At 38.5% G+C, this 24,463-nt stretch overlaps 1 protein-coding gene across 1 annotated transcript; it reads right to left on the bottom strand.

The window, feature by feature from the left end:
• Window positions 1-240: 240 nt before the first annotated feature.
• LOC135232998 (olfactory receptor 2B11-like) lies at window positions 241-1,659 on the bottom strand. Its single transcript, XM_064295840.1, has one exon. The coding sequence runs from the start codon at window positions 1,330-1,332 to the stop codon at window positions 352-354; it is 981 nt and encodes a 326-aa protein (XP_064151910.1). The 5' UTR covers window positions 1,333-1,659; the 3' UTR covers window positions 241-351.
• Window positions 1,660-24,463: the final 22,804 nt, after the last annotated feature.

Genomic DNA, 24,463 nt, shown 5'->3' on the forward strand with positions numbered 1-24,463 from the left:
GTCAGTTATAGAACATGTTATTTCTATTTTTTTCCCAAAATAAATCATAAAATGGTAGGATTTTTTTGTCTGACTGTAAATGAGTCAGCCAATAAGCATTTATTTATTGCCCACCTTTGATATGTCAATAGTAGAATCTCTAGATGGATGTAGGGGAACTTAATGACGTGGTCCCCAGTCACATAAAAATTTCAGACAAACCGACAATTAGGATTCACACTTGAAATGATATCCAAAGAAGAATAAAGCATAATAATGTGGTATGAAACATGTATATTGATAGGATAGGTACTAAAGGATGTTAACAATTTTGGAGGAGGGTAAATCAAGAGGTGATTTTAGGACAGGAGATCATCTGAGCTGTATATGGAAGGTGTTATGTTTGCTCTCCTTCCCTAGTGGTACAATGAGAAGAAGTCTCCTCACCGCCCCTTTCATGTCCTTGTTTCTCAGAGTGTAGATAAAAGGATTAAGCATAGGAGTCACCAAACTGTAGAACAGGGATATGAGTTTGTTACTGTCCTGGGAGTTAGTAGCAGAGGGTTGGACATACATACTAATGACTGGCCCATAGAAAAGAGATACGACAATAACATGAGAACCACATGTGTTAAAGGCCTTCTTCTTTCCCTCTGAGGACCGAATTCTCAAGATGGTAGCTAGAATGAACCCATAAGAGACAAGGATAAGTGACAAGGGCACCAGGGAATAGAATATCCCCACAATGGAGAGCATAGCTACATTGAATATGGTGTCGACACATGACATCCTGATTATCACTGGAACCTCACACAGGAAATTTTCTACCTTGTTACCACAAAGTGGCAGCTGGACAGTAAGGGATGACTGAAGCAGGGAGTTAGCCAAACCACTTAGCCAAGCTATGACTACTAGGAGGAAACAAAGTCTCTGATTCATGATAGCTGGGTACCTCAAGGGCTTGCAGATGGCAGTGTAACGATCCAAGGACATCACAGCTAAGAGGATGCATTCAGTTGCCCCCAGGAAATGAAACATATAAAACTGAGTCACACAGCCTCCATAGGTAATAGACTTATCTGGTCCCCAGAGGTTCAGCAGCAGCTGAGGGATGGTGGTTGTGGTAAAACAAAGGTCCAGGAAGGAGAGGTTGGAAAGGAAGAAGTACATAGGGCTGTCAAGGTGAGGATCTATCCTGGATACGACAATAATTGAGGTGTTGCCCACCAGCATGAAGATGTAAGCAACAAGCACCATCACGAACAGAGGCATTTCCAACCAGGGATGTTCAGAGAAACCTAAGAGAATGAAGACCTTTGGAATACTTCCATTGCCCAGATCCATGACCGTCATTGCTCTCGTTGATGGAGTCAAGTTGAATTCCTTTAATTGTTAATTCTGTTAAATAAAATAAAGTGAGTTATAGAGGGGTTCTCTCTGTGTTATAACTCCAGTGAAGCGATTTGATACTTGCAACATGAAAAAAATTCTCAGTCTCAATGCCACACATTATAATTTTTGTAGTGTCTTTAAAAAAAATACTAACAAATCTCCTCATTTTATCAAAAATACAATATTGCAAATTCTAATAGAATAATGATTAGGTAAAGGAGAATTCACAATTGGTTTTATATTAAAGAAAAAAGAATAAAATGAAGGAAAGAATGATTTGAAAGAGTACCCGAGAACCATCCGTGTTAACTTACCACAGGTGTTCATTTCTTTTATTAGTAGTTGCTGACCTTAACCATGCTCTGGTTGGATGTATTAGTTGATTTAGGGTAAGTTCAGAACTGATTGAGCTTCATGTGGATCAGTCTGATTGGCACAGAAACAACAACACATAATGCTATTCCTTAGGCCTATTCCCCAAAGAATGACTTTTGCCAACATAAAACTTTCATTATAAATGGAAGCAATGCAATATGTTTAGAATTTTTTAAAAATCATTGATTGCACAGTCCAATGATAATAGGCATTGGTGCTTACAATCATAGTATGGTGTATTTTAGTATTTTTAATAATGTGTCTTGCAATCTATCATATCCATTTTAACAGTTACATGCTCTTTTATTGATTTATTTTATTCATTTTCATTACAGGTGTATGTATGTGCTTGTGTGACCTGAATTATGATGTAAAATATATTTCTCACTATAGGTGATGGTAATAGGGTTGAAAAACACTCATGTAGTAGAAAAGTAAAAATGATATGGAATCAGAAAACCTGGATCCAGGCCGCTGACAATAATTAATACATATAACATTTATGCATTGCTTAAATATTTGAAACCTTCCTTATCTACCTTGCTGTGTTGTAAGGATTATTTCAATAAGTACTACCACACTTTATTAAGTGAAATACTTCATGTTGACTGTCATGAAATACAGTGTCCTGGTTGATTGTGAGTCTCTGTTTAATTTTTCTTTAGGTTGTATTCAAATGTTAAGTGTCCTTATCCTCCCATAAAAAGTTTCATAAAAGGAATGCACTTTATTCCCTTTAATTTCCCTAAATTACTGAGATCACTAAGCTTAAATCTGAGGTTAATGATTTCAAGATTTTTATGCTAGTACACAAACAGTTTAATTAATGGAAATACTCACCAATGCAAACTGTATCCCTAAATCAATTTTTAAAGACAAGTTTCAATGTTTTAAATAATACATTGTATTCATATTGAAAGAGTCCAATTTATTCATACATTATTTAGCATGCAACACTCCATGAAGAGGTCAAAACATACACAGGATTGTACAAAAACATTAAAATCAAGCTGCCCCCTCCTCCTGCCCAACACCTACCTTATATCCAGTTGTGGTACTCTATCATATAGGGTCACTATGAGTTGAAATTGACTCAATGGCACCTAAAAAAAAAAAAACCCTTTTTCTAGCAAAAAAGATATTGATCTTTTCTTTTCATCAGAATTCAATGTTAAGTGGGGATAAGGACTTAATATTCTCTGTATTCAGTTGCTTTATGTCATGTTATAGTCCTGAGTACTTATCTCTTTCTTTGATTTGAAAGATACCAAGAATTTTTAGAAGTGGAACCGTATTTTTCTCTAAAATAACATTAAGACAGGGTTGTAACTCTTTATATAAAGTCATGGGACTTTGTTCTCCATGCAGACAATTGACCTCAGTGGAAACTTCTTGGCAAGAGACACTGTAGAAATTCCCCAGAGGGGATACTACCTTCTAACTTTTTCTCACCTCAATAAAATGAAATTATAAATGTTGGAATTTTTCACAGCCTGTTGAATGCTAGACTCAAGTAAAATAATCCTAGGAGACTTAATCTACTTCAACTATTTAATAGAAACTTTCCTTGGATTGCCTGGGAAAATATAAGACAATCAGTTTTGGTGTAAAGACCCAATTTTCTTTTATTTATTTTTTTCTTGGAATATTTTTCTTGAGATTCCTGGTATAACAAAGGCAGAAAAATCCTCGTTCTACATAGAGATAGAAGAGACAATCAACTTCCAATATGATATTTAAGGAACAAAAAGGTTTTTGTCTTTGAATATCTGTTCCACAATAGGCTAGCACCCAACCCAGTGCCATTGAGTCAATTCCGACTCATAGCGACCCTATAGGCTAGCACAGTATAGGTTTTTACCTGATCTGACATTGACTATATTAAAGTTTCTCATTTAGTCTAAACAATATAAGCATTGTGTTGAAAATAAATTGGTATATGTTAATGTCCCTTCATTCATTCATTCAATAAATATTTATTGAATGCCTTCTACGTATCATTCTTCTTGATGCTGCAAATATAACAGTTAACAATGGCAGGCAAAACTTGTCCTAATGTAACTTAAAGTTCTAGTCGGGAAATAATAGACCTGTACTTATTCTCAAGGAGCCCTGGTGGCTCAGTGATTAAGCACTGGGCTGCTAACCCAAAGGTCAGTGGTTCAAACCCACCGGCTGCTCATGGGAGAATGATGTGGCAGTCTGCTTCTGTAAAGATTGCTGTTGCTATTAGGTGCCTTCAAGTCATTGCGACTCATAGCCACCCTACATACAACAGAATGAAACACTGTCCGGAAACACCAAGGCTTGGGTCAGGCTCATCGTACTCCTTAAATTGGCATCTAAGTTTTTTAAATATTTTAAACGGGTCTTTTGCAGCAGATTTTCCCAATGCAATATGTCATTTGATTTCTCGACTGCTTCTTCCATGGGCATTGATTGTGGATCCAAAAAAAATGAAATCCTTGACAACTTCAAACTTTTCCCCATTTATCATGATGTCACTTATTGGTCCAGTTGTGAGGATTTTTCTTTTCTTTATGTTGAGATATAATACATACTGAAGGCTGTAATTCTTGATCTTCAACAGTAAGTGCTTCAAGTCCTCTTCACTTTCAGAAAGCAAAGTTGCATCATCTGCATAACGCAGGTTGTTAATGAGTCTTCTTCCAATCCTGATGCCATGTTCTTCTTCATATAGTCCAACTTCTTGGATTATTTGCTCAGCATACAGATTGACTAAGTATGGTGAAAGGATGCAACACTTACTCACACCTTTCTTGACTTTAAACCATGTAGTATCCCCTTGTTCTGTTCAAACCACTGCCTCTTGGTCTATGTACAGGTTCCTCATGAGCACCATTAAGTGTTCTGGAATTCCCATTCTTTGCAATGTCATTCATAATTTATTATGATCCACACAATCGAATGCCTTTACATAGTCAATGAAACACAGGTAAACATCTCTCTGGTATTCTCTGCTTTCAGCCAGAATCCATCTGACATCAGCAATGATATCCTTTGTTTCATGTCCTCTTCTAAGCCCAGGTTGAATTTTTGCCAGTTCCCTATCAATGTACTGCTGAATCACTTTCGAATGATCTTCAGTAACATTTTACTTACGTGTGTTATTAATGATATTTTTAGATAATTTCCACATTCTGTTGGATCCCTTTCTTGGGAATGGGCATAAATATGGATCTCTTCCATTCTGTTGGCCAAGTAGCTGTCTTCCAAATTTCTTGGCACCATCAAGTGAGCTCTTCTAGCGCTGCATACATTTCTTGAAACATCTCAGTTGGTATTCCCTCAGTTCCTGGAACCTTATTTTCCACCAATGTTTTCAGTGCCTCTTGGACTTCTTCCTTTAGTACCATTTGTTCTTGATCATATGCTAACTCCTGAAATGACTGAATGCCGACCAGTTCTTTTTGGTATAGTGACTCTGTGTTTTCCTTCCTCCTTCTTTTGATACTTCCTGCATCATTTAATATTTTCCCCATAGAATCCTTCAATATCGCAATTTGAGGCTTAAGTTTTTTCTTCAGTTCTTTCAGTTTGAGAAATGCTGAGCATGTTCTTCCCTTTGGGTTTTCTAACTCCAGGTCTATGCACATGTCATATTTTTTTTCTTTTTTTTTAATCGTACTTTAGATGAAGGTTTACAAAACAAATTTTTTTCTCATCAGTTAGTCCACACATTGTTCTATGACATTGGTTAACAACAGCGTGACGTGTCAACACTCTCTCTTCTCAACCCTGGGTTCCCTATTACCAGCTTGCCTGTTCCCTCCTGCCTTCCAGTCCATGCCCCAGGGCTGGTACACCCCTTTAGCCTTGTTTTATTCCATAGATCTGTTCAATCTTTCGCTGAAGGGTGAACCTCAGGAGTGACATCATTACTGAGCTGAAACGGTGTCCGAGGGCCATACTCTCCAGGTTTTTCCAGTCTCTGTCAGGACAGTAAGTCTGGTCTTTCTTTTTAAGTTAGAATTTTGTTCTATATTTTTTTCCAGTTCTGCCTGGGACCCTCTATTGTGGTCCCTGTCAGAGCAGTCAGTGGTGGTAGCCGAGCACGATCTAGTTTTACTGGATTCAGCCTGGTGTAGGTCATGGTAGATCTTGGTCCATTAGTCCTTTGGGCTAATACTTCCCTTGCATGTTTAGTTTTCTTCATTCTTCCTTGCTCCCAGAACGGTGAGACCAGTGGACTATCCTAGATGGCCACTCACAGGCTTTTAAGACCCTAGACACTACTCACCAAAGTAGAATGTAGAACATATTCTTTATAAACTATGTTATGCCAATTGAGCTGCATGTTCCCCAAGACCATGGTCCCCATAGCCTTCAGCCCAGCAATTTGGTCCCTCAGGGAGTTTGGATGTGTCTATGGAGTTTACACGACCTTGCCTTGTACAAGTTATGCTGGCTTCCCCAGTATTGTGCACTGTCTTACCCTTCACCAAAGTTTCTGCTTATCTATTGTCTATTAAGTGTTTTTCCATCCCCATCCCTTCCCTCCCTCGTAACCATCAAAGGTTGTTTCTTTTTGCATGTAAACCTTTTCATGAGTTTTTACAGTAGTAGTCTCATACAATATTTGTCCATTTGTGACTGAGTTATTTCACTCAGCATAATGCCCTCCAGGTTAATCCATGTTATGAGATGCTTCACAGATTCGTCATTGTTTTTTATCGTTGTGTAATACTCCATTGCATGTATTTACCACAGTTTGTTTATCCATTCATCTGTTGATGGGCATATAGGTTGTTTCCACTTTTTTTGCTATTGTGAACAATACTGCAATGATCATGGGTGTGTATATATTTACTCATGTGGTGACTCATATTTCTCTAGGATATATTCCTAAGAGTAGAATTGCTGGATCATATGGTATTTCTAGCTTTCTAAGAAAATGCCATATCGTTTTCCAAAATGGTTGTATCATTTTGCATTCCCACCAGCAGTGCGTAAGAGCTCCAATCTCCCCACAGCCTCTCCAACATTTGTTATTTCCTGTTTTATTGATACGTGCCAGTAATGCCGGGAGTGAGATGGTATCTCATTGTGGTTTTGAATTGCATTTCTGTAATGGCTAGAGATCGTGAGCATTTCCTCATGTGTCTCTTGGTCACTTGAATGTCTCCTTTGGAAAAAAGTCTGTTCATTTCCTTTGCCCATTTTTTAACTGGATTATTTGTCTTTTTTGTTATAGAGGTGTTGGATTTTCTTGTAGATTTTAGAGATTAGACCTTTGTCTGATTTGTAATACCAAGAATTTTTTCCCAGTCTGTAGGTTCTCTTTTTACTCTTTTCATGAAGTCTTTCGATAAGCATGAGTGTTTAATTTTAGAAGATCCCAGTTATCTAGCTTATCCTCTGGAGCTTGTGTGTTGTTGGTTGTGGTTTGTATCCTGTTAATGCCATGTATTAGGGCCTCTAGCGTTGATCCTGTTTTTTCTTCTATGAACTTCATGGTTTTCGGCTTTATGTTTAGGTCTTTGATACACTTTGAGTTAGTTTTTGTATGCGGTTTGAGGTATGGGCCCTGTTTCATTTTTTGCAGATGTACATCCAGTTTTGTCAGCATCGTTTGTTAAAAAGTCTACCTTTTCCCCATTTGATGGACTTTGGGCCCTTGTCGAAGATCAGGTGAGCATAGGTTGATGGATTTACATCTCGGTTCTCAATTCTGTTCCATTTGTCAATGTGCCTGTCGTTGTACAAGTACCAGGCTGTTTTGACTACCATAGGTTCAGAGTTCAGGTAGTGCGAGTCCTCCTACTTTATTCTTCTTCTTCAATACAGCTTTACTTGTCTGGAAAGAGTTCCATACAAAGTTAATGATAAGTTTTCCCATCTCTTTAAAGAACGTTTTTGAGATTTGGATAGGTATTGCTTTATATTTGTAAATTGTTTTCAGTAGAATTGTCATTTTCACAATGTTGAGTCTATCTATCCATGGCATGGATGTTTTTCCATTTATGTAGATCTCTTTTGGTTTCTTGGAGTAGTATTTTGCAGTTTTCTTTGTATAGGTCTTTTACATCCCTGGTTATATTTATTCCCAAGTATTTTATTTTTTTAGGGGCTGTTATAAATGGTATTTTTTTCCCTGACTTCCTTTTCATCATTCTCTTTATTAGTGTATAGGAATCCAACTGATTTTTATGTTTATCTTGTATCCTGCTACTCTGCTGAATCTTTCTATTCCAGTAGTTTTCTCGTGGAGTCTTTTGGGTTTTCTATATATAATATCATATCATCCGCAAATAGGGAGAGTTTAACTTCTTCATTACCAAATTGGATGCCCTTTATTTCTGTTTCTTGCCTTCTCGCTCTTCCAACACAATGTTAGATAGGAGTGGTGATAAAGCGCATCCTTATCTTGTTTCTGTTCTCAAGGGGGATGTTTTCAGCCTCTCTCCATTAAAAATGATGTTGGCCATTTGTTTTGCATATATGCTCATTACAATGTTGAGAAATTTTCCTCCTATACCTATTTTATTGAGAGTTTTTATCAAGAATGGGTGTTGGACTTTGTCGAATGCCTTTTCTACGTCGATTGAGATGATCGTGTGATTCTTTATTTTCCTTTTATTTGTGTGGTGTATTACGTTGATTGATTTTCTAGTGTTGAATCCTCCTTGCATAACTTGTATGAATCCTACTTGTTTGTGTTGTATTATTTATTTGAAATGATGCTGAATTCCATTGGCTAGAATTTTGTTGAGAATTTTTGCATCCATTTTCATGAGAGATATTGGTCTATAATTTTCTTTTTTGTGGTGTTGTTGCCTGGTTTTGGTATCAGGGTTACACTTGCTTCATAGAATGAATTCGGAAGCATAGCTTCCTTTTCTGTGTTCTGAAATAGTTTGAGTAGTACTGATATAAGCTCTTCTCTAAATGTTTGGTAGAATTCTCCAGTAAAGCAATCTGGGTCAGGGCTTTTTTTTGCTGGGAGTTTTTTATATTACCTTTTCAATCTTTTCTCTTGTTATGGGTCTGTTCACATTTTCAACACCATTTTGTGTTAGTTTGGGTAGGTAGTGTGTTTCTAGAAATTTGTCCATTTCTTCTACGTTTTCAAATTTGCCAGAGTATAGATTTTCATAATACTCCATTACGTTCCTTTTCATTTCAGTTGAGTCTGTTGTAATGTCTCCCATTTCATTTCTTATTTGGGGCCTCTCCTGTCTTTCTTTTGTCTATTTGGCCAGTGGTTTGTCGATTTTGTTCATCCTTTCAAAGAACCAACTTTTGGTTTTGTTGATTCTTTTTATTGTTTTTGTATTCTCTATTCTCATTTTTTTCTGCTCTGATCTTTATTATTTCCTTTCTGGTGGCTGTGGGCTTTTTTTTTATTATTATTATTAACTTTTATTGAGCTTCAAGTGAACGTTTACAAATCAAGTCAAACTCTCACATATAAGTTTATATACACCTTACTCCGTACTCCCACTTGCTCTGCCCCTAATGAGTCAGCCCTTCCAGTCTCTCCTTTCGTGACCATTTTGCCAGCTTCCAACTCTCTCTATCCTCCCATTCCCCCTCCAGACAGGAGATGCCAACACAGTCTCAAGTGTCCACCTGATACAAATAGCTCACTCTTCATCAGCATCTCTCTCCTACCCACTGTCCAGTCCCTTTCATGCCTGATGAGTTGTCTTCGGGAATGGTTCCTCTCCTGGGCCAACAGAAGGTTTGGGGACCACGACCTCCGGGATTCCTCTAGTCTCAGTCAGACCATTAAGTATGGTCTTTTTGCGCGAATTTGGGGTCTCCATCCCACTGATCTCCTGCTCCCTCCGGGGTTCTCTCTTGTGCTCCCTGTCAGGGCAGTTATCGGTTGTGGCTGGGCACCAACTAGTTCTTCTGGTCTCAGGATGATGTAGGTCTCTGGTTCATGTGGCCCTTTCTGTCTCTTGGGCTCTTAGTTATCGTGTGACCTTGGTGTTCTTCATTCTCCTTTGATCCAGGTGGGTTGAGACCAATTGATGCATCTTAGATGGCCGCTTGTTAGCATTTTAGACCCCAGACGTGTGGCCTTCTTTTGCTGTTCTCTTTCTACTTGTTTGAATTGTGTAGCTAATGTTTTGATTTTGTCCCTTCTTTTTTGATGTGTGCATCTATTGCTATAAATTGACCTCCAAGAACTGCCTTTGCGTGTCCCAAAGGTTTTGGTATGATGTGTTTTTCTTCTCACTTGAGCCTAGGAATTTTTTTTTTATTATTCCATCTCTGATTTATTCTATTACCCAGTGGTTTTTAAAGAGGGCATTATTCAGTTTCCATGTAATTTTTTTTTCCCTTAGTGTTCCTGTTGTTAATTTCTACTTTGATGTCAGGCCTGTGTCCCGTGCTTGCACTGTCTCAGAAGCCGTGATTAGTTCCTCCACTTGCAGTCCAAAGCCCAGCGCCAAGGTTCCCTAGCTGGGACTCCACACTCCCAGCTCCAAAACCAGTATCTGCCTCCTGGTGACTTCTCCTCCTGTCAGCCGAGTCGCTGCACTGCCTGCATGGACTGACTGGGCTTCCCCCAAGTTCACTTCTGAGGGCTAGGGCTGTGTCCCATGTTTGCATCGTCTCAGGATGCCATGGTCAGCTCACCTGCGCTGAGTCCAAAGCCCAGTGCCAAGGTTTCCTGACTGGGACGCTGGCTCCAGGCTCCGAAAACAGTCACTGCTTCCCTGTGGTTGTTCGTTCTCAGTCTCTGTCACTCAGGTCAACTCTTCAGATCTGTGTTTGATGGTCAGGGTTCATAGATTGTCATGTATGTGATCTATTCACTTGTTTTTCCAAGTCTTTGTTGCAAGAGGGATCTGAGGTAGCGTCTACCTAGTCAGCCATCTTGGCCCCGCCTCCCCTCCTTCTTTGTCTTTTATGGTGGATTTTGTTTTAAGGTCTGTTTTATCTGAGATTAGTATTGCCACTCCTGCTTTTTTTTAATACTTATTTGCTTGATATATTTTGTCATCCTTTGACTTTTAATAAATTTATGCCTTTGTTTCTAAGGTATGTCTCTTGCAGACGGCATACAGATGGATCCTGTTTTTTATCCATTCTGTCACTCTATGTCTCTTTATGGGTGCATTGAGACCATTTACATTCAGTGTAATTATCTCTAAGTGTGAGTTTATTGCTGTCATTTTGTAGAGCTTTTTTTTTTTTTTGTGGTGCTAACATTTGCTTTGTTCCTCTTAGTCTTAAGTGCTGAGTTCTTTGTGGATTTCTTTTTCATTTCTTTTGTCTTTGTAGATTTTGTTTTCATTGAGGCTTTATGTTTTTCTTCTTTATTTTGATGAGTAGGTTTGTTAACTTTCTTTGTTGTTACCTTGAAATTTACCTTTATCTTCCTAGGTTTGAACCAGGCTATTATTACTTGGTATTGCCTTGCCTTCCTCTCCTTAGAAAGTTCTATACCTACACTGTTTATTCCCTCTTTTATTATTCTGACATTGTTGTCTTTTACACATTAACCTCTCTGGTTCCCTGTTGCAATTCTTTTGGTTTTGGATAGTCCTTGAGAGTTCATTCCCTAGGTTTGTGTCTGACTGGTACAATCCTGGGTCCTATATTCAGGCTGTGGTCTGATGTTACTTGTTCTCAGACTGAAGGACTCCCTTTAATAATTCCTGTAGGTTTGGTGTGGTTTTTTCATATTCCTTTAATTTCTGTTTATCTGGAAATATCCTAATTTCACCATCATATTTGAACAAAAGTTTTGCAGGATATATTATTCATGGGTGGCAATTTTTTTCTTTTACAGTTTTATGTATGTCATCCCATTGCCTTCTTGCCTGCATGGTTTCTGCTGAATAATCAGAGCTTAGTCTTAGCCTTTTTTTTTTTTTCAGTCTTATTGTTCCTCCTCTGTATGTGACTTTTTATTTTTCTCTAGCTGCTCACAGGATTTTTTCTTTGTCTTTGGTTTTAGTGAGCGTGATTATGATATGCCTTGGTGTTTTTCTTTTGGGGTCTATCCGATATGAGGTTCGTTGAGCTTGTAAGATGGTCGGCTTTTCATCACTCATGGTATCAGGGAAGTTTTTTGTCAGCAATTCTTCAGTGATCCTCTCTGTGTTTTCTGTTTTCTCTCCCTGTTTTGGCACTCCGATCACTGGAAAATTTTTGCTTTTGATTGTATCCCACATAATTCTCAGGGTTTACTCATTTTTCCTCATTCTTTTTTCTGATTTTTCCTCAAACAGAGTTGTATCCAAGCATTTGTATTCAATTTCGCTGATCCTATCTCCATAATTTCAAACCTGCTCCTCAACCCTTACATGACACTGTCCATTTCTAAATCTTATTGTTTATTTTTTGGATTTCTAATTGCTGTTTTTGTATGATTTCTAGTTGTGAATTTATTTTGGCATTTTGTTCCTGTATTAATTTCCTGAATTCTTCCATTTTTTTTTTCTGTATCTTCCATGAAGTTGTCTGCCTTTCCCATAAATTTGTCTATTTTTCCTCATATTTGTCTGCTGTTTGCTTCAACTCTTGGATAGTTCTGAATATAAGAGATTTCAATTCCCTGTCAGGTAGCTCTAGTGCCTTTTCTTCTACTGGAAAATCATCTGGTTTTTTTATTTTGGACACCTACTGGAACCATCCTGTCCTGTATTTTCATATGTTTTGATATTGTCTGTTGTCTTCAGGACAGTCAGTAGTTATTTTCTTCTCTTCTTGATCATAGATACGTTTGTTTCATCCTGGATTTTTGTTTTATTTGGTTACGTCTGAACAGGCAAGCTGTGCGTTCTTTATTGTCTGTTCACCTGTAGTCGCATTACTTTTCACCTCCTTCTCTGATCGGCAGGGCCAGTCACTCAGCTATGGTGCAGCGGGGTAGGTCCAGCTCATGGAGAGAGGCTGGGATGGGTTGTTCATGGCATGTACTACAGCCGACAGTGTGGGCCAGGAAACAGTGCCAGGCAGGTTCCAGTAGGCCGTCCCTGTGCTGCTCAGCATTGTGATGTTCACCGCACAGTGTAGATAGGCAGGAAAGAAGGGGCAGGTTGTGGTATGTGAAGCTAATATGCATATGAGAATGAGGGGAGAGAAACAGGAGCCAAAAACAAAGGAAAAGAAAAAAAAATATGCTAAGGGAGGTTTCCATTGAAGTGTACAGATGAGAAACTGAGAAATGGAGAAAACCAAAAGGGGAAAAAAAGGAAAAAGTGAAAAAGCAATAATAATAATAATAATAACTAGATTAAAGTTTGGAGAAAACAAGTAAAGCCTCCATGGGTCCCACCCATGTGGCCACAAAGACTGGGGAAGTGGCTCCCAGGTTGTGCAGTAGAGCCTGGGTAGAGGGTGTATAGACGTCACACAGCACCAGGTATTCAGGAGACAGGAAAAGAAGGTAAGTATAGACAGCTGAGAACTGATAAATGAGGAAAGACATAAAGGGAAAAAGGAAGAAGAAAGAAAAAAAAACAAGAAAGAAAAGAAATGCCCCCAGGGATCCCACCCACAGAGCTATGCAGATTCTGGGAGTGGCTCATAAAGCTGTGCAGTGCAGCCCTGCTAGAAGGGGTTCCCAAGTGCAAAAAGAGAAAGAAAACAAACAAAACAAAACAAGCAAAAAAAAAAAAAAAAAGCCCCAGGGATCCCACCAGTGTGTTGCTGTGGGCCGGGGTAGTGGTTCCCCAGTGTAGTGGGGCCTCACAGCCTTTCAGAGAGAAGCAAACATGGCACACAGAGCCAGGTGTTCCAGAGAAACGAGGGGGAGATGGTTGTAGGCATGGAAGAAACCAATAGAGATGGAAAGAAGCACCACCAGCTCAGGTACCTGACTAGTGTGGGAGGGGCGAATCCAAGCTGCCCGGGGTGGAAGCAGTTGCCTTCTGGCCAAGAGACTGTGGGTGACAGGAAAGAGAGGAGGCTGAAGGGGAAGGGGAAAAAGGGTGGTTAGGAAAGTGTATATTGCTTATTACACCGTGTTCTGTCTCCTGCTGGAACGTTGTGAAACTGCTTTCCCATACTCCCTGTCCACCTGTCTGCTGATCTGAGATGTGGGTGGGGCTAATCCAAGTGGCACAGATGCTGCACTTTCAGGGTGGCTGAGCCACCACAGTTGGCCGGGAAACTCAGAAGTAGAGCAGCAGGGCGAGGATAGGGGGTTGGATAAGCATGTATCACTGGTTACTGGGTGCTCTGTCTCCTGCTGGGAGTTCCGTGAAGTTGCTTTCCCGTGCTCCCCGTCCACCGATCCCTAACAGGAGTCCAAGATGGCAAATCTGTACTGCGTTAGCTGATAAGGGACCTCTGCACTTATCTCTCCTCATTCTCTGTCCTCTGTCAGTTTTTTATTCCATTCAGTGTTTGGCTGGGTTCATTATCCCTTCATTTGACACTTCGGGTTTCAGGAATGACATTTGTCTCTGTTTTACTTAGTTTTTTCATTTTTGCTGTGGAAGGCCAGCATGGCTCCTGTCTATGGTGCCATGCTTGCCGGAAATGCCAATGCACATGTCATTATAATACTTTATTTTGTCTTCTCGAACCACCCTTTGAAATCTTCTGTTCAGCTCTTTTACTTCATCATTACTTCCATTTGCTTTAGCTACTCTACATTCAAGAGTAATTTTCAGAGATTATAAAGATTGTAGCCTTGGAAACCCTATGGGGCAGTTCTACTCTGTCCTATCCGGTCGCTATGAGTTGAAATCAATTCAACTGTAATGGGTACTTATTCTCAGTGTCTTGATAAACCTAGCTCCACAATGATTGAGACACTAGTGAAATAATTCACAATAGCTCAACATGCTGTATGAAAAAATTAAACTGTACATAGATTTGTTTTAAGATGGGGCCTATGTGTTTCAAAATGTATGCCCAGAAGACTTTCAGCCTTGCCATCTTTCTTTAAGCATCTATTCATTCACTCTTGTCTCAAAATTAGCAGCAGATAAAACCAGCTGGGATCCCTCCACTAATGTTTATATCAATCATCTTATATTTGCTGTCATCATTTCCATTTTTGTTCTCATCACTTACTGCATTCTAGGATTGTATTCAGCTTCTGCTGCTGTTTTTATTTCATTCCTATCTAAAATGCTCTTCTCTTTAGTCATTAAAATGACTACAAAATTTGACTTCTTTTCTCTAACCCTCAGCCTTATATAAGGATATTTTAGACATATATTTCCTACTGTCTCTTTATATCAAGTCTGGTCTTTTTACTAGAATTTGTGTTCTTCACCCACTTTTTTCATCAGGGGCTCACTGTTGTGTTCCCTGTCAAGGTAGTCACTGGTGGTAGCCAGGCACCATCTAGTTCTTCTGGTCTCAGGCTTACAGAGTGTCTGGTTTATGTGGCCATTTCTGTCTCCTGGGCTCATATTTTCCTTATGTCCTTGGAGGGTGTCATTCTCCTTTGTTCCAGGTGGGTTGGCAACAATTGGTGCATCTTAGATGGCCACTTACTTGCTAGCTTTTAAGACCCCAAATGCCATTCAACAAAGTGGGATGCAGAACATTTTATTAATAAACTTTATTATGCAATTGACCTAGATGTCCCCTGAAGCCATGGTCCCCAGACCCCTGCCCCTGCTACTCTGTCCCTTAAAGTGTTTGTTTGTATTCAGGATACTTCTCAGCTTTTGGTTAGTCCAGCTGTGCTGACTTCCCTTCACCTAAAATAATTCTTGTTCACAATCTAGTGAATACCCCCTCCTTCCCTCCTAACCCTCCCAACCATCAAAGAATGTTTTCTTCTGTGAAAAAACTTTTCTTGAGTTCTTATAATAGTGGTCTCATAGAATATTTGTCCTTTCGCAACTGACAAATTTCACTTGGCACAATGCCTTCCAGGTTCATCCATGTTATGAGATGTTTTGCAGATTCATTGTTCTTTATCTTTGCATAGTATTCCATTGTGTGAATATACCATAATTTGTTTATCCATTCATCTGTTGATCGGCACTTAGGTTGTTTCCATCTTTTTGCTATTGTGCACGGTGCTGCAATGAACATGCGTGCGCATATATCTCTTCGTGTGATGGCTCTTATTTCTCTAGGATATATTCCAAGGAGTGAGATTGCAGGATTGTATGTACTTCTATTTCTAGCTTTTTAAGGAAGCATCAATTCGATTTCCACAGTGGTTGTACCATTTTACCTTCCCACCAACAGTGTCTAAGTGTTCCAGCATCTCCACAACCTGTCCAACATTTATTATTTTGTGTTTTTTGGAATAATGCCAGCCTTGTTGGGGTGAGATGGTATTTTATTGTAGTTTTGATTTGCATTTCTCTAATGGCTAATGATTGTGACCATTTCCTCATGTATCTGTTAGCCACCTGAATGTCTTCTCTGGTGAAGTGTCTGTTCATATCCTTTGCCCATTGTTTAATTGGGTTATTTGTCTTTTTGTTGTTGAGGTTTTGCATTATCTTGTAGATTTTAGAGATTAGACACTGATTGGATTTGTGGTAGCCAAAAACCTTTCCCCGGTCTGTATGCTATCTTTTTACTCTTTTGGTGAAGTCCTTGGATGAGCATAAATAAGTGTTTGATTGTTAGGAGCTTCCACTTATCTAATTTCTCTTCTGGTGTTTGTGCATTGTTAGTAATGTTTTGTGTACTGTTTATGCCATGTATTAGGGCTCCTGGCATTGTCCCTATTTTTTCTTCCATGATCTTTATCATCTTAGATTTAGGTCTTTGATCCATTTTCAGTTAGTTTTTGTGCATGATGTGAAGTATGGGTCTTGTTTCATTTTTTTGCAGATGGATATCCAGTTATGCCAGTACCATTTGTTAAAGAGACTGACTTTTCCCCGATTAATGGGCTTTGGGTCTTTGTCAAATATCAACTGCTCACAGGTGGATGACTTTACGTGTGGATTCTCAATTCTGTTCCATTGGCCTATGTATCTGTTGTACAATATCAGGCTGTTTTGACTACTGTGATGGTATAATAGGTTCTAAAATCAGGTAGTGTGAGGCCTCCCACTTTGTTCTTCTTCTTTAGTAATGCTTTATATATCTTAGGCCTCTTCCGTTTCCATATGAAGTTGGTGATTTTTTTCTCCATCTCATTAAAAAAATGCATTTGGAATTTGGATAAGGATTGCTTTGTATCTATACAACATTTTCACAATGTTGAATCTTCCTATCCATGAGCAAGGTATCCTTTTCCACTGATGTAGGTCTCTTTTGGTTTCTTGCAGTAGTGTCTTGCAGTTTTTTTTGTATAGGTCTTTTACATCTCTGGTTAGATTTATTCCTAAGTATTTTATCTTCTTGGAGGCTATTGTAAATGGTATTGATTTGATTTCTTCTTTGACGCTCTCTTTGTTAGTGTAAAGGAATCTAACTGATTTTTGTATGTTTATCTTCTATCCTGATACTTTGCTGAACTCTTCTGTTAGTTCCAGTGGTTTTATTGAGGATTCTTTTGGGTTTTCAGTTTATAAGATCATATCATCTGCAAATAGAGATACTTTTACTTTTTCCTTGCCAGTTTAAATGCCCTTTATTTCTTTATGTAGCCTAATTGCTCTGGCTAGACCTCCAGCACATTGAATAAGAGTGATGATAAAAGGGCATCCTTGTCTGGTGCCTGTTCTTAAGGGGAGCGCTTTCAGGCTCTCTCCATTTAGAATGATGTTGGCTATTGGCTTTGTATAGATGCCCTTTATTATGTTAAGGAATTTCCCTTCTATCCCTGTATTATTGCTATAGGGTTGCTATGAGTTGGAATCGACTGGAGAGCACTGGGTTTGGTTTTCTTTTTTGGTTTTTCGGGAATGGGTGTCGGACTTTATCACACGTCTTTCTGAGTTGATCGAGATGATCATGTGATTGTTTTCTTTTGTTCTATTTATGTGTTGTATTATATTGATTGATTTTCTAATGTTGAACTATCCTTGGTTATTTGGTATGAACCCCACTTCATCATGGTGTATTGTTTTTTTATATGATGCTGAACTCTATTGGCTTGAACTTTTGGGTAGTTTTTCAATGTATATTCATGAGGGATATTGGTCTGTAATTTTCTTTTTTGTGGTGTCTTTACCTGGTTTTGGTATCAGGGTAATACTGGCTTTGCAGAATGAATTCAGAAGCATCCCTTCCTTTTCTACGCTCTGAAATAGTTTGAGTAGTACTGCTGTGAGCTCTTCTCAGAATGTTGGATAGTATCTTCCACTGAAGCAGTCCAGGTTAGGGCGTTTTTGGTTGTTGTTGAAAGTTTTTTTTTTTTTTTCCACCTCTTTAATATCTTTTCTTGTTGTGGGTCTGTTGAGATTTTCTATCTCAATATGCTTTAGTTTAGGTAGGTAGTGTGTTTCTAGAAATTTGTCCATTTTCTCCAGGTGTTCAAATTTGTTGTAGTACAATTTTTCATAGTATTCTGTTATGATCTTTTTATCTCAGTTTGGTCTGTTGTAATGCACCCCGTCTCATTTCTTTTTTCTTATTTGGGCTGTATGTTTCCTTTCCTGTTTTTCTTTTGTCAGTTTTGCCAATGGTTTGTCAGGTTTGTTGATCTTTTCAAAGGACCAACTTTTGGTCTTGTTTTTCCTTTCTATTGCTTTCGTTTTCTCTACTTTATTTAATTCTCCTCTAATCTTTATTATTTCCTTTCTTCCTCTGACTGTGGGCTCCTTTTGCTATTCTCTTTCTGTATTTTCAAGTTATAGGGCTAACGTTTTGATCTTGGCCCATTTTTCTTTTTCAATGTGTGCATACATTGCTTGAAGTTGACCTCTGAGCACTGCCTTTGCTGTATGCCAAAGGCTTTGGTATGATGTGGTTTCATTCTCATTTTTTCTAGCAATTTTTTTATTCCCTTTTCATTTTTTCTATTACTGAGTTGTTTTTAAGTAAGGTGTTATTCAGTTTCCATGTATTTGATTTTTTATCCTTGCTGTTCCTATTATCAATTTTGACTTTTATGGCATTGTGATTAGCAAGAATGCTTTGTATTATTCAATGTTTTGGATTTTATTGAGTGTTGCTTTGTGGCCTAAAATATGCTCTGCTCTGGAGAGTGTTCCTTGAGTGTTGGAAAAGAACGTAACTTTGCTGCTGTTAGATGAAGAGTTCTATGCATATCTATGAGGTCAGGTTGGTTGATTTTGGCCTTTAGATCTTTTGAGTCTTTGTTGCATTTTTTCTAGATATTCTGTTCTTTACTGAGAGTGGCATGTTGAAGTCTACTATTATTGTGGAACTGCCTATTTCTCTTTTCAATGCTGTTATAGTTTGTTTTATGTATGTTTGGAGTCCTGTCATTTGGTGCCTAGATATTTATTAAGGTTATGTCTTCTTGGTGGACTGCCCTTTAATCATAGTATAATGTCCTTCCTTATCTTTTATGGTGGATTTTGCCTTATCTGAGATTAGTATTGCCACTCTTGCTCTTGTTTGGTTGCTTGATGTAGTTTTTCCATCCTTTGATTTTTAATATATTTATGTCTATGTGTCTAAAGTTTGTCTCTTGTAGACAGATTATTGATGGTTCATTTTTTTTTTTTTAATCCATTCTGTGACTCTGTCTCTTTATGGGAGCATTTAATCCATTTACATTCAGTGTGATTACAGATATTATTGATAGGTGTGAGTTTATTACTGTCATATTCTTGTGCTTTTGTGTGTGTGTGTGGTGCTGACATTTTCTTTCTATTAGTTTCCTGCGCTGAATTCCATATTTTTGTGTGTGTGAATTTTCATTTCTTCCATTATTATAGATTTTGTGTTTACAGAACCTTTATGTTTTTCTTTTTATTCTGATAATTTTTCTTTCTTTGTGGTTACCTTGTAATTTACTTTTATCTTCCTATGTTTGAACCAGTCTTTTATTACTCGATGTCACCTTGACTTTCTCCATTTGAAAGTTCCATATTTATACCATTTTTCTCCCCCATTATTGTTGTTTTGATGTTGTCATCTGTTTCCCTATTTTAAGTCTTTCAGCTTTGCTTTATTATTGAGAGTTCATTACCTAGGATGGTATCTGACTGATGCTGCCCTGTGTCTTAGACTCAGTTTTTTGTCTGATGTTGGTTCTCTAACCAATGGGCTTCCCTTAATATCTTTGTAAGTTTGCTACAGGTTTTAGAAATTCCCTTCACTTCTGTTTATCTAGAAATGTCCTAATTTTGTCATTGTATTTGAGAGAGCGTTTGGGAGGCTATATTATTCTTGGTTGGCAGTGTTTTTTCTTTCAAGGTTTTGTATATGTATCCCATTGACTCCTTGCCCTCATAGTCTCTGCTGAGTTATCAGAGTTTAGTCTTATAGTAATTTTTCATTTTACTTGATTTGTTCTCAGGATTCTTTCTTTGTCTTTGATTTTGGCAAATGTGATTATAATATGTTTTGGTGACTTTCTTTAGGTTATATACTATTTGGGGTTCATTTCGCTTCTTGAATAGTCAGCTTTTCTTCTTTCATGATACTTGGGAATTTTTCTGCCAGAAAATCTCCAACAATCTTCTCTGTGTTCTGTGTTTTCCATTTTCTCCCCTCTGGGACTCTGATCCCATGCAAATTTTTGCTTTTGAATGTGTGCCATATAATTCTTATATTTTCTTCATCCTTTTCTCTGATTTTTCCTCAGAGTGGCATCCGTTGATTTGTCTTCAATCTCACTGATTCTGTCTTCCATTGTTTCAAATTTGCTCCTAACCTAAAACCTTCTATTGAGTTCTCCATTGCTGATAATTTTGTTGTTTAGCTTTTGGATTTCCAGTTGCTGTGTTTGTATGATTTCTATTTGTTTGTTTATTTTGATGTTTTGTTCTTGTATTATTTCCTGAATTCTTCTATTGCTTTGTTTGTGTTTTTCTTGATTTTGGGTATGTTTTTGTTGGTTTTGTCAGTGTTTTCCATGACTTTGTCAATTTTTTCCTTGGTTTTGTCTGTGTTTTCCTTAATCACTTTCCTAGTCTCTTTGAGAGCCCTAAATATTAGTCTTTTGAATTCCATATCAGGTAGTTCTAATTGCATTTCTTCTACTGAAATGTCATCTGGTTCTTTATTTTGGTAACTTTGCTGGAGCCATTTTGTCTTGCTTTTTTATATATTTTGATATTGTCTACTGTCTTCAAGATATTAAGGTATTATTTTCTTTATTTATTGATTGCATGTCTGTTTGTTTTGTCTTATTTATTATGTTTTGAGATGTCAGGGGTGCACAGATCAGGCATGTTTTGCTGCTTGCTTGTCTGTGGGCACAATAGCTCTTGCTACCTTATCTGGGTGGGCAGAGCTGCAGCAGGCAGGGTGAGTCCACTTCACTGTCCACTGGTTTGGTGAGGTGCCTGAGGGTGGACTGGGAAGATACTATCTGGCTCATGTTTGTCCAGCAGTGTGGGAGTATTCAAAGTCCCTCACCAGATGGGGCGAGCATCAGACAGGTAGTGGTATGTGCTCACTTCCCACTGTTCATCAGCTGTTCAACAGCTGGTGGAAGGGAGAAAGAGAAGTAAGAAAAAAAATGATGGTGTGGTGGAGGATGGTAAGGGGGGACATGGTGGACCTGGGGGATGGTGGGGAGGAGTGGTGGCATACGGGGACAGGCAGGAGGGAGAAAGAAAAGAAAGAAAAAATATGGTGATGTAGTGGGAGCCGGCAGGAAGAAGAGGAAGGTGGTGTACAAGGCTAGGTGGAAGGGACAAAGAAAAGGAACAAAAAAGAAAAAAAAGCTATGAGGCAGGAGGTGGTGGGTTGGCCTGGGTGGAGGGGGGATCGTATTGTGGAACCTGGTGGTGGGCCTGCAGGGATGGGGGTTCTTTCTTCTACTTACCAAAAAGATGAGGGGTGGAAAGTGTGTTTCTGGGGTCGATATTGGCTGTTTTTCAAGATGGCCATGCTATGCCGTGTTAGTTTGCAGGGACCTCCACTTAATATTTTTCCTTGTTCTCTGTTTTCCATCAATTCCTTCTTCCATTCAGTGTCTGATTTAGTTCTTTATCCCTTCATTCGTTGCTTAGGATTCCAGGATTGGTGTTTGTATCTACTGTACTTAGTCTTTTCCGCAGAAGGATGGTGTGGTGCATCTGTCTAGGGAGCCATGTTCTAGGTTTTTATGTGTGTGTGATCTTTTTTATTGTGGTAAAAATATATATAACAAAGCATTTGCCATTTTAACTTTTTTTACACTGAGCATTTTTTAAAATTCAGTGACGTTAATTATTTTAATCACATTGTATAACCATCACCACTGCTTTCAAGTTTTTCCATCACCTTTAACAGAAACTCTGTGCCCCTAAGCAATAACTCTCCTTCAGCCTCTCCCACCCACCCCTGGTAATCACTAGTAAACTTCAGTCTCTATACATTTTCCTATTCTAGACGTTTCATATATGTGGGATCATACAATATTTGTCCTTTTGTGTCTGATTTATTTCACTCAGCATAATGTTTTCAAGGTTCATCCATGTCATAGCATAAGAGAAACAGATGATCTTAAAAGTGATGAAATGGTCAAGGTCATAAACAAGTTCTGAAGAGCAGAGGGTTACCACGTGTTGGTGATGCTGTGCACAAATACCTGTGGCCAATAACAATTTTAAAAATGCTTTAGACTCTTTAGAATTCTCAAAATATTAAATCATAAAGTTTGGATATTGATGGGAAGTATTTTATAATTGCATGGGTAAATGTATAATCAATATTGGCCAATCAGCCAAAAATATTACACACATTTAATTTTTCCCTCAAAAGTTGTTAATAAATTAATAATTAGCTTACAAATGATGTCAAGATCTGACTTTTTTGGAAGACTTTATAGGTGACAGCTGCCGACATTTCACATTTATTATATCTCCTAATTCTTTCAAATTTCTGAATTAATTTCAGATATGCAGAGATGAGAGAGTAGAAAGGTTAATATAAGTAAATTGTCCTAAGTATCTTGCAATAATTTGAGTCAAGTGGTGGAGAAAACATTAAATTCTGTGGGCCCTGGTTAAAAAAAAAAAAAAATTGTGTTATTTTGACAGGACTCTTTCAGTTGCAAGTCAACAAAACTCAAGTCATTCTTGCTTTAGCAGAAGAGATTTCACTTGTTGATTTACCTGGGGAAGGAAAGGATTAGATCTGGGGACTCAAATTTGCCATCACATCTCTTTCTCCCCTGTCCTCTCCACTCTATCTGTTGTTGAAGAAGTTAGGCAGTGTAATTTCTAAGTCCACTCACATCATCACACCTTAATAGCTTCAAGAGAAAGATAGACATCTTTCTCACAGCATCCATAAATGAAGTACCAGAGAAGATTACCCTTCTACCAATCCCTGTTGCTGGGAGTTGTGGTATAATATGGTAGATCCTGATTGGTCGGGTCTGGGTCATGTGTTTCCCACATCCCCTGGGCCACTATAATATTCTCTACACTATCTAGCCATGAGTTGGAATCACATCATTGGCAACTAACAACCATAAGAATACCTTTTTTATGGTCATGATGATAAGTACATCACATATATATTAAATAAAATAATCATTGCCAATTCACTGGTCCCTAAGAGACAATGTTATCTATTAGAACTGCTGGCTTTCTTTTCATTTCATAACCCTTATGGTTCTACCTAACAAAATTGCCTCTTTTTAATTCCAGAATTACCGGGAACAATGGGCCACTATCAGGAATCCTGACTTTGACCTGTCTTCCTGGTAGGTGAGCACCAAATCACTTTAACCTGAGCTTTGTATTCAGTTCTGGTCTCTGCAACCTTGGCTACAGCACCATGAGATATTATGCATTCACACAGTTCCCAGAGTCATCCTTGTGGTGAACAGATTTTGAGATGCCCCCAATGATCACCACCTCCTCGTATTCACCCCCTTGTGTAATCTCCTCACTTAGAGCATTAGCTGGATCTAGTGACTCTCTTTTAACAACTAGAATGTAGCAAAGGTGATGAAATATGTATTTTGGGATTACCATGGACAGGATATAATGGGACTGGGTAAATTGTCTTAAGGTAGGCTGCCAAGCCAGACTGGGGAAGTACACATCCCCAACAGTTCCTAATGCCAAATAACCCTGCATTCCTTTTCTACTGGAGAGGTCACTCCTCCAGACCTTTACTTCCAAAGTCCCTGTCATCAGACAGGGTGATGAGGAAGAGAAGGTCACCAGCAGTGATCCTAATTCTGGCTGGGATGAACAAGGGATCTGGTGTATAAAGAGAACAGGAAGTGAAGAAACCTAAAGACTCACAAATCCAAGACCTGGTAAGACACCATGACTACAAATATCAGGAAAATAACAGTCTCTACTCTCCTTTTTACTCTCCTTGTAATGCCTACTGTGTTCCATCTCTACCTAACCCCTTAGTTCTTAGGAGAGGTCTGCCCTCATCTATTTCTTTTACTCTCCTTTTTACTCTCCTTGTAATGCCTACTGTGTTCCATCTCTACCTAACCCCTTAGTTCTTAGGAGAGGTCTGCCCTCATCTATTTCAGCTTTGAGTTGTTGTTGTTGTTGTTAGGTGCCATTGAGTTGGTTCCGACTTATAGAGACCCTATGCACAACAGAAGGAAACATTGCCCGATCCTGAGCCATCCTTACAATTGTTGTTATGCTTGAGTTCATTGTTGTAGCCACTGTCTCAATCCACCTCATTAAGGTCTTCCTCTTTTCTGCTGACCCTGTACTTTGCCAAGCATGATGTCCTTCTCCAGGGACTGATCCCTCCTGACAACATGTCCAAAGTATGTAAGATGCAGTCTCACCATCCTTGCTTC

This window comes from Loxodonta africana, chromosome 1 (assembly GCF_030014295.1).
Source record: "Loxodonta africana isolate mLoxAfr1 chromosome 1, mLoxAfr1.hap2, whole genome shotgun sequence".
In the NCBI taxonomy this organism is placed as follows: domain Eukaryota; kingdom Metazoa; phylum Chordata; class Mammalia; order Proboscidea; family Elephantidae; genus Loxodonta; species Loxodonta africana.